Source organism: Sorex fumeus, unplaced genomic scaffold (assembly GCF_029834395.1).
Source record: "Sorex fumeus unplaced genomic scaffold, SorFum_2.1 ptg000014l, whole genome shotgun sequence".
NCBI lineage: Eukaryota > Metazoa > Chordata > Mammalia > Eulipotyphla > Soricidae > Sorex > Sorex fumeus.
In genome coordinates this window covers 8,124,951-8,136,054 of record NW_026606071.1, presented here as the reverse complement: position 1 = coordinate 8,136,054, position 11,104 = coordinate 8,124,951, and the positions used below count along the sequence as shown (strand labels likewise).

Here is an 11,104-nt window from a genome sequence, read left to right as displayed (position 1 = left end):
GGCTGAAGGACTTCGTGAGGGTGACTGTGTGAAAAGTAGTATACAGATGTGGGAATAATTTTTTTAAAGAGTACATGCACATATATGAATATCTCTGAGAAAAATATTTGTACTCTTTTCTTACCCAAAGTTGCCCTATTAATCAAAGTTGATTCAGTTCCATTTGCTAGAAGGAATCAATTACTTTTATTCCAACAAGATCTAGTCTAGTCTCATCTCAAGAATGCATCCTCCAAGAATGCCTGACTCACTGGCATATAAGTGGAGATTTTAGCTAACAAACAACAGATGAACTAACTCTCTGAGATGTTGGGGAGGGGAATATTGGCTCAAGGGGTTTTCCAAATGGAGAAGTACTGGTGAGTTTGGGGAAAGAGGGTAATTTATTTCAAGAATAAAAATGCTTAAGTAAGAAATGTGGCACAAGACAAGGTTGGAGAAAATCAGGGAAGTCAGCGTTTAATATGCTATCCTGAAATTGTTTGGATTTTGCCAGAAAAACCATCATAGGAGCTTCAGGTTGCAAACATATCTGCTTTGCAATTTAGAAAAAACACTCAATAGCTGTTGACTGGAAAGGGAGTTGGGTTGGAATGAGGCATACATTTGGAAATCTACTGCAATCATCTAATGAGAACAGATAGTGTAGTTTCTTTCATGGTAGCCTAACATTTATAAATATATGATATTTAAAGAGAAGCGATGAGATGAATACTTAAAAATATTATTTGTGAGTCTGGAGCAATAGCACAGCGGTAGGGTGCTTGCCTGGCACACAGCCCGGCCTGGCCGAGCCAGGTTTGATTCCTCCACCCCTCTTGGAGAGCCCGGCAAGCTATGAGAGTATTTTGCCCACATGGCAGAGCCTGGCAAGCTCCCCGTGACATATTCAATATGCCAAACACAGTAACAACAAGTCTCAAAATGGAGACGTTACTGGGCCCATTCGAGCAAAATCGATGAACAATGGGAGGACAGTGGAGTGATAGCACAGCGGGTAGGGCATTTGCCTGGCACGCAGCCGACCTGGGTTTGAGTCCCAGCATCCCATATGCTCTTCTGAGCACCACCACCAGGAGTAATTCCTGAGTGCAGAGCCAGGAGTAACCCCTGTGCATCACCAGATATGACCCCCCAAAAAAGCGGGAAAAAATACAGGGGATCTAACTAAATAAAAAGAATATCACTTAAAAATATTAATTTTTGGTGTCAGACGTGGAACACATCACATGCAAAACAAATACTCGACCTCTAAGCTACATCCTCAGTCCCACGAGAACTATTTTCAGGGTTATGGAAGAAAGCAACATCAAGGGTGACCTTTAGGTCTCTGGCACGTGCGATTTATAGCAAAAGGCAGGTGTAAGGAGGAAGATGATGCAGAGCTTACTATTCATGCAAATAGAAAGGCAAAAGGGGGAGACTGTACACATGGATGAGGTGCTCAGGAAGCTATGGCCAGTGTACAGAATACCCTAGAAGGTATCCTCTACATCTTGAAGGAAATTGAAGCTGGGGACAAGGTCATCACAGGATAGATGAGGACAAGAGTAGGTGACGCTGACCAAGATGAGGTCCATGACATTAACACTGATTCAGTAGCAGAAGCAGAGCAGAAATGAGAAGAGAGTGCCAGGGAGGCAGGCTGGAGCAACGATGAATGGCAGGCATGGCCAAGGAATGGTGGCAACAAGTGTGCCAGCATTTACTGGGGGTCAAGAAAAGAGCAGAGAATTTTCTGGGTTTGGCCAGTCGGAGGTCTCTTGCTAACCGGAGCTTCTAGAACGTCAAAGTCTACAACCTCTGTCTCCCTGGGGTTCCCAGATGTGGGACCATGGCCAGGATTCGAAAGTGAACTTTCGCTAACACTGAACTTCCTTTTGGCGGTTCTTTAAAGTATGTAAACATCACCGCAGGCCCACCAACTTGCAACACAGAACTAGTCCTCGACGCGGGAAGCCAGTCTCCAGCCTCCGAGGGGTGCAGGATGTGGGCGAGGCGGTCCAGTGGCGGCGGGAGGTGGCGCACTCGCGGAACAGCCGCGTCCGATTGGCCGAGCGCCGCGGTCGCCCGGCGATTGGCGGACGCCGCAGGAGGCGGGGCTCCCCGGAGCGGCCTTTTCTGCCCGCAGCTACTTTCGCTTTCCAGTGTCCGCTGGACAGACACACCCGCGACCCGGTCGACGCCCACCGGACCCCAGGTTCCCCCAGATCGCGCAGAGCGGGTGCGCGCGAGAGTCGCAGCATCTCCGCGCTCACCGCTTCCCGGCCCAGCGCGCAGGGTGAGCAGGCGTGGGGGGTGAGGGGTCCCAGTAGCAGGGGGGTCGCTTGGCGGCGGCGCCGTCGGGTCCTTGCACTGCTGACCGTCATCCTGGAAAGACAGCGTGACCCGAGTATTCCCTGTGCTGTTCTGGGTGATGGTGCGGTTGCCCCTGCCAGGGAGGGAAAAGAAAAGAAAGAGAAAAAAAAAAAACACCCTGTGAAATACAATATTTCCCCCTATTCAAAACACCGTGTCTTTCTCTCCCCCCTTAATTTTTCCCTTCTTCCCTGCCTCTTTCTGACACGTTTCTTTCTTTCTTTCTTTTTTTCTTCATCCTCAGAGTGCTGCGTAAAAGTTAGACGCTTGCACCCGGTGTATGCAAAAACCCCAGACTTGAGCCCAGACGTGCTGTGTGTGGCTGCTGCGTGGGTCCAATCCCCAGCCCCGTGTGAGGACCACCTGTGGGGGCAGGTCGGTAAAAGTTTGCTGCAAGGAATGAATGAGTACCTGACTTTAGAACTTTGATTATGTATCCTTTGTCTACGAAGTGTTCTGGATTACAAAAGACGAATGAATTGTGTAGTTCCTGCAAACCTCCTACTCCAGCCCCCCCACTGTGTAGTCTAAGAAAGAGAGAGAGAGAGAGAGAGAGAGAGAGAGAGAGAGAGAGAGAGAGAGAGAGAGAGATTGTTACCAGACTTGGCAGGAGATCTGTAGGTAAGAGATGGACTTGCTCTAGGTGTCTTTATGTAGGGTGGAAAGATGATTGGTTTTTATGGGACAAAAGACCACCGCCTCCAGCACAACCCTGTGTGCAGCTGTTGCTTCGAGAGGAGGCAGAACTCAAACTCACTATATGTAGTAGGGCTTACTGCTCCCTTTTAAAATCTAATCAGAAATATATCATATTTTAATTCGGTAAACTATTGTTGGGTTGATGTTATATGCAAGATGTTTGGGAAAAAAACTTTTCCTGGCAACTCTGGTGTTGGCGTCATGCTTCCTACATGAAATTACATGCCTGTTTCATGGGAGATAACGGAGTTTTTATAAGGGAGGCAGAGTGATGCCACAGCAGATGTGTTCCAGCAGAATGCAATGATGGTTAAGTCTGAACTCTAGAATCTCTGGGTAAATCTCAGCTTTGTGGAAGAAGTGACATTCATACCTAGTTTTAGAAGAGCAGCAATTTCTAGGAAAGCGAACTTTGTTTTGTTTGGGGTTTTAGTGGGCATGGGGGGGGTGGGCAGGCAAACCCTCTAGTGCTCAGAGCTTACTCCTGAATCTGAAGTCAGGGATCTCTCCCAATGGGCTTTGGGGACCATATTGGGTGCCAGGTATGGAACTCAGGTTGGCTGTGTGCAAGGTAAGGACCATATCCACTGTACTATTACTCCATAAAAACAACTGTTTTTATCCCAAGGGTAAGTAACGGATAAAAGCAGAAATGTTGCGAGCGCACGCACACACACACACACACACACACACACACACACACACACACACCCACCCCTCCACCTTGCCAAGGTAGATAATTGGGTTACTGGATCACTAGATCGCTCTGTTGTTAGATGAAGTGGGTGGTGGGGAGTGGGGAGGTTGGGGAGTGGGGAGGTTCGAAATATGCTTAAGAATATACAACAGGGGGCCAGAGCGATAGTACAGTGGGTAGGGCATTTGCCTTACATACCGCCAACCCAAGTTCATTCCTCGGCATCCCATATGGTCCCCCTGAGTGCAAAGCCAGGAGTAACCCACTAAACATCGCTGGGTGTGACCCAAAAAAAGCAAAAAAAAAAAAGAATATATAATAGTTATCGTGCGCTTTGAAAAAAGAGGCACATATTCCAGGAAGCTAAACTGGGAAGATGGAGTGTTGGAGGTGGGAGATTTTAGGGCTTGAGAGATGGGAGTCAGTCCTGAATTTGGGAGTTGAGCCAGGTGATTGGATGGAGGGGAAAGTGCAGTCACACTACACACTGTGTTACTAACACGTTATGTGAAAAAAGGCAGAGCGAATTTGGAAATGTCGACATGAATTTATTTGTCACCTGCTCTGTGCCAAGTACTCTGTCTGTATAGTCCACCCAGAATCACCTATTGATAGAAAAACAGGTTCCCTAAATTTTCATCTGAGAAGTAAGAGGTTTTGTAACCCAGGACCTGTTGGTTCACCTGCAGACCAGCCTTAGGAGACACTGACGTGGGGGCAGGCAGGGGGGATTGGAGGGAGGGAGAGATCCACATATTTATAATCCTCTGAAGTATAGGTAAGATAAGTTTGAAGTGAAAAATCGAATCGCTATAGATAGTGTACCGATCGGCCTGATTTGGCTCCATTTCTAATGTTGTCGGTCCTGGCAATTAGCTTCCTGGTTTTACCATGCTGTTTCCGAAGAAAAGAATGCCTTGAGCTTTGCGCATGTGTGCTCGCCACCAAGCGCACCTGTCCCATTCCATCACCTGCTTGACAACCCAGAACCTGTCCTCAGAGACTGTATAATACTCATGTATATCCCCTCTTTATTGTCAGTGGTACACTGGTGTAAATCTCAAGTTATCCTATGGTGTTGAGATGCTCTCTGTTTTCCTAAGGGAGGTTAGGATTTCTTTAAACTGCGTTTTAATTTTATTTTGGGAGGCTCACAGTCAGTGCTCAGGAAGCCTAAGGTCCACTTGGCCCACCTGTGAAAGCTGAACAGTTTGGTGCTCTGGCCCCAGGATGGGTCTGCTCAGGCCCTGCAGTGCTGGGGGGCAGAAGGGGTACACCTGAAACACCTGAAGGAGGCAGGGGCATGTGGTACGAGATACGGGTACGAGGAGTTGAACTCAAGGTCTCATGCAAGCCAGACATGTGCTCCAGCCATTTGAGCTTTCTCCCTGGTTCTTGTTTTATATTTTCATCTTCAGAATTTCTGTGTTTGACAGTTGACTTAGTTATCCCAAGAGATATTACTTTGTCCTTTCAAATTATATTTAACAATGATAAAGCACAGCGGGTAGGGCGTTTGCCTTGCCCACGGCCGACACGGCTGACCCGAGTTCGATTCCTCCACCCTTCTCGGAGAGCTCGGCAAGCTACCAAGAGTATCTCGCCCGCACGGCAAAGCCTGGCAAGCTCCCCGTGACGTATTCGATATGCCAAACACAGTAACAAGTCTCACAATGTTACTGGGCCCACTCAAGCAAATTGATGAACAACGGGAGGACAATGACAGGACAGTGACAGGACAGTGAATCTTTTAAAAAACATTATGGCTGAAATTTAAGATTTTTTGTGAGATTCATTGTCATAGGCAAAAGAGGAAAAGCATCTCTTCTAGAAGATCTATGACAAAAATCATTTCAGGATGCAAATCATAAAATATCAGTTTAAATCTCTTTCAGTTAAATTATAAATGTATTGTATTTTGTAAAGGCAACTTTTGGAGAGTTTTTATGATCATTTTTTTTTCTTTCTGGGTCACACCCAGCGTTGCACAGGGGTTACTCCTGGCTCATGCACTCAGGAGTTACTCCTGGCGGTGCTCAGGGGACCATGTAGATACTCGGAATCGAACTGTGCAAGACAAACGCCTTTCCCACTGTGCTATTGCTCCAGCCCCTATGATCAGTTTTTGTGATCTTTTTATTTATTTGATAAAAGTGTAGATACCTTTTATTTTATTTTAAAATTTTTTATTGAATCACAGACCTTTTTTTAATTTTTTTAATTGAATCCCAGTGAGATACAGTTACGAGGTTGTTCATGATTTTTTGTAGTTATATAATGTTCTAACACCCATCCTTTCACCAGTGTACATTTTCCACCATCAGTGTCCCCAGTTTCCCTCCTACCTCCCCTACACTACATATGGGTCCCCAGATACCTCCAGGGTCACTCCTAAGCACAGAGCCAGGAATTGACCCTGAGCACCACCATGAGTGGTCCTGACACCTACCCCTGCAAATAATATTTAAAGCATCAGTAAAAATGCAGTGTTACATCTGATTTCTTTGGACTTGAGGGCTTCTATTTATAAGCTATAATTTCTTTCTTTTTAGGATGTCTCAGTGGTCTGAACTCCAGCAGCTTGACTCCAAATTCCTGGAGCTGGTTCATCAACTCTATGATGACAGTTTTCCCATGGAAATTAGACAGTACCTGGCCCCATGGCTAGAAAAGCAAGACTGGTAAGGAAAGTTTACTAACAGAGGGAGATGTTTTATTACAGTTGATGATTAAGCACCTTGAAGCCTCATTAAGATGAATCTCAACAATAGCTATTGGAATTATCTATTCCATAAAACTGTGCTGACTTTTTAAATGTGACACGTGTTTCTTTGGGGTTTTAGATTTTGGGGTCATGGTGATGCGCTTGGGGGTTACTCCTGGATCTGTGCTCAGAAATCACTCCTGGTGAGCTTAGGGGACTGTATGAGATGCCAGGGCTTGAATCTGGGTTGCCCTCATGCAAGGCAAATGCCTTACCTGCTGTACAATCACTCTGGCCTGAAAAGTGGCATGTATTTCTATACTGTTAAATACATTACTCAAAGCACTTTGTTATTTTTATGAAGCAAGATGGTTTTTATTAAACTTAATTAGAAAGATATGAGAAGAGAGAGAGGGAGGGAGGAACGGAGGGAGGGAGGGAAGGAGAGAGAGAGGGAGGGAGAGAGAGAGAGAGAGAGAGGGAGGGAGAGAGAGATAGATGTTTAAGACAGAACATAGGCTTCTCCAGAGTGCAAATAAACTAGCAAAGAAACAGAAATGAGAAAGACGTGAGGAATAAGAGAGAGAGAGATGTTTAAGACAGAACACAGGCTTCTTAGAGTGGAAATAAACTGGCAAAGAAACAGAAATGAGCAAGCAAGAACAAGGGAGAACGTGGGCTTAAAGAGCAAGCTTAGCCAAAGCATTATTTCTCAAACTTTGGACAAATCAAGTAACACTGACACCAATTATATTTTGACTTAGGACCAAGGCTACAGAGAGAAGTTTGTTAAAAGGTATAGAGCTGACCTATGGCAAAACAGAGATGAGAGATCAGAAGAAAGTGATAAAATTAAGGAGATATCTTGTGAAAAATAAGTGAAGGGAAGTGTGTTTCATCATTGCATGACCGAGACTTAAACCTGAAAGCTTTGTAACTTTTCCCACAGTGATTCAATAAATAAATAAATAAATAAATAGGAAGGAGATATCTCATAAAGATTATGAGAACCCTGCTGGTTTTATCCCCTCCAGAGACCATCATTGACAATACCTTGTAAAAAATTTCTGGTGTGTTTTTTTTATCACATCTGGCTGTGCTTATTCCTATCACTTTGCTCAGGGATCACTTCTGGGGATGCTCAAGAGACCATATACAGTGCCTGGGTTTAAATTGGGGCCAGACAAATGCAAAATAAATGCCTTACCCATTCTGCTACCTCATCAGACCTGAGTTTTAGAGTTTTTATGCTAGTGATGTACAAACTGCTACTTAAAAAAGTTTTAAAACAAATAACTAAATCCTAAGAAAAATACTTTTAGTTATTTGAAATTGTTTCAATAAAAAAGCAGTATTTCTCTACTTGAAATAGTATTCCACATGATTTGTGTGCATTTTCAATCCTGCAGGGAGCATGCTGCCTATGACGTTTCATTTGCCACCATCCTTTTTCATGACCTCCTGTCACAGCTGGACGATCAATACAGCCGCTTTTCCTTGCAAAATAATTTTTTATTGCAGCACAACATAAGAAAAAGCAAGCGTAATCTTCAGGTATGATTGGGCTTGAGCATTTTAGTTGACGTGCGCCCGTGTTTGATTTATCCAAAAGAGTTGTTAATCATCCAGCAAATACTTTTAAACAAACAGTGTTTACGATGAGTTACAGAGGCTATATGTGGTGAGTATCTTTATGTGGTGAATATTTAAAACATAAGTAAATCAAGACAACTGTTTCAGAAACGTGTAAGGAGTCTTCAAATTTCAGTGTATCACCTATTAGGTGTCAGTAATTTTCATTTGTTTTCACCTTTTGGGGGGTTTTGTGCCACACCCGTGGTACTCAGGGCTTATTCCTGACTCTGTGCTCAGGGAGCACTCTTGGCAGAGCCCAGGGATCGTGTATGGTACTGGGGATCTAACCAAGGTCATCTGGGTACAAGGCAAGCACCCACCCACACCATTCTATTGCTCTAGCCCCAATGTCAGTAGTTTTAAGAAAATGTAATACCAAAAATTGCCAATGTTTAAACCAAGAAGGGAGTGTTTAAGAGCAGTGGCAAGGTGTTTAGGCACAAAGGATGAGTTCTGTAATGTATTTGGGTACAGTAATGTACCAAGTCATGGGTACAGTAATGAAGTCATAAAGCATTGATATTCCTAAGGCCTTTTGATGAGTTGGTGAATTAAAACTTCTGTCTTGTCTTGCTTCTGGTAGAGTTGCCCTTCCCCCTCCTCCGCGGAAAAAGCCAAAGGAGGTACAGGCAGGAGCAAGTAATGCCACAAAGTTTTACTCTTTAGACATCTTCTCAATGTATAATGTTAAGCCTGGCTTCCTCATTCATTTCTGTATACATGGACCTTTTGTGTTTTAATGTTTTCTTGCTTTATAAAACAAAACCCAACTATTCAATTTAGATAGTTGAGAGACTTCCTCTTCCTTTATAATTATGTCTGTGATTTTATAAATAACAGTGAGTGGGGAAATTACATTAACTTAAAGAAATTTGCTTTCCTATAGTAGCCATTACAAGGAATCATAATTGCCACTAGTTTGCAAACTAGTCCTGACAAGGAACCAGAAAGAACCGAGAATTGTATTCTTGCTTTATTTAATTCATAGCAGACCAAAAGATAATTAATTGAGGAATGTAAGCTGAAAGAATGAGTTTTGTATCATTTGCATTGTTTCCGGATTCTAATAGAAGAAAATTGGCCTCAAGAACAGTAGACATTAATGTAAAAATATTTTCTGTACCCTGAATGAAAGTAGCTTTAGTTTTAAATCAAAAGGTGATTTAGGTATTTTTATATACTTGAAAGATAACATCATTTTTTGGTCACAGTTTATGAGAGTAATATTTTTGAGTCTAAGAAAACTAACTTCTATAAAATTTAATAAGTATAAGACAGCTTCTCAGTGGATAGGAGCAAAATGATTTCAATTTGTAATGCCTTGTAAAATACTCTAAAATTTAATTTGTGTTTATTCTATCATATCTAGGATAATTTTCAGGAGGATCCAATACAGATGTCCATGATTATCTACAACTGCCTGAAGGAGGAAAGGAAAATCCTGGAAAATGCCCAGAGATTCAATCAGGTACTTTCCATCTAATTGAATACCTAGGTAATAAAATAGAAATTCATTCATTCATTCAGCAAATACCTCGTAGAAACTGTTCAAGGCAGTTGTGAATAGCCCTATGATTTCATAGCCAAAGAAGTAAGGATAATGAGATGCAGAGATCTCACAGGCCCAGGTTTTAAGAAGGGGGTTTAAGCGTATAGAATTCGTTCTAGTGAAGGAAAAAATCAATTCATAGACTGTTGCTCTTGAATGGTGATAATTGCTGTGATGATCACAAAGCCTTGTAGTGTGAGGTAACAATGTGGTATCTGTGACTTGTCTATTTAGATCAGGGTCAGAAAACTTACTGAGTTTCTGGGGCAAGAGAAAAAAGCAGGCAGCTAACTGTTGGAAAGCTCTTGGTAGCAGTCCAGGGAAGAGAAGGTGCTAGCACACCAGGTAGAGGCAGGAAGGAGTACATTATTAATTCAAGTTAAGTTTTAAACATGGTACCAATAGGGCTTACATTGAAAAAAAAATGAAATGGGAGTGAGGGAGAGCAAATGTCAAAGTTGCCTCTATTTCAGAGAAGACCGGGAAGATAGCAGAGTTTATATCAGAAACCATAGATTCCAAAGCAGAAGAGCAAGTTTGTAGAAAAATTAAGAATTTCTCCTTGAATAGGATTGCAATTTTGTTACATACCTAACATAGCCGGACACTGAGTAAGTCAAAGTTTAACTAGCACTGAATATTTTGTTTGTTTGGTTGTTGGTTTGGGTGCCATACTTAGCAGTGCTCAGGGCGTAGATCTGGTGGGACTCAATGGACCATATTTGGTGCTGGGGATTAAACCAGTACCAGTTATATGCAAAGCACGTGCCCTCCTTGCTGTACTATCTGACTACTGAGTTTTTTTTAAAATCAGAGTTTTACTAATCCTAATGCAAACCCATTAGGGTTTACAGTTTTTATTCATTATTTTTTGGGTGGTGGAAACAGCCCAACATGCAGACAGTTGGGAAATCAAATCACTGTGCTCTGCATTGTTCTAGCTGAGACCCTTCCAACTTGCGAGGAGGGTGTCCGGGTCACAATGGAATGTGTCCTTCCTGCCTTTAACTCGCAAATAGCCCACAGAGTGAGCCTGCCATGGAGGGAGCCAGGGTTGCAGTGTTGGTAGTGAAGAATCTTCTGCAATTTCTGTTGGCCACCTGGTTTTAGGAATCTGACTACTTCCCCAGGCATTTACTTCCTTTCTCTCTGTCACACTGAAGTTGTCTTGCTCTGCTGAACATTTAGAGATGCATCTGACTTGTGCTAACCTCTGGTACCTACCCAGTGAATAGGTGTTTATCATGGGAGTTGCATTGTCTCTCAGAAAGGACAAGTATGCCTATCTTCAATATGGACTAGTCGAGAGATTTTTCAGCAGGAAATTTTTGTTTGATTGGTTGTTTGTTTGGTTGTTTGTTGGTTGAACACCTAGCAGTGTTCAGGGCTTACACCTAGCATGACTCAGGGGACCATATGTGGTGCCAGGGATGTGGGATTTTATCATCTCTTTTTATTTGGA

The 11,104-nt window shown here is 43.1% G+C and overlaps 1 protein-coding gene across 2 annotated transcripts in view; it reads left to right on the top strand.

Moving 5' to 3' along the window:
* Nucleotides 1-2,159: 2,159 nt before the first annotated feature.
* The window catches only part of STAT1 (signal transducer and activator of transcription 1), a 50,827-nt gene continuing 41,882 nt past the window's right edge, over nt 2,160-11,104 (top strand). For both annotated transcript variants that reach the window (XM_056111793.1, XM_056111794.1), the window contains exons 1-5: nt 2,160-2,281; nt 2,603-2,733; nt 6,307-6,435; nt 7,868-8,012; nt 9,463-9,561. In XM_056111793.1, the coding sequence (XP_055967768.1) occupies nt 6,308-6,435; nt 7,868-8,012; nt 9,463-9,561 (372 nt within the window). In that variant the 5' untranslated portion in view covers nt 2,160-2,281; nt 2,603-2,733; nt 6,307. The remainder of the gene's footprint in view (nt 2,282-2,602; nt 2,734-6,306; nt 6,436-7,867; nt 8,013-9,462; nt 9,562-11,104) is intronic.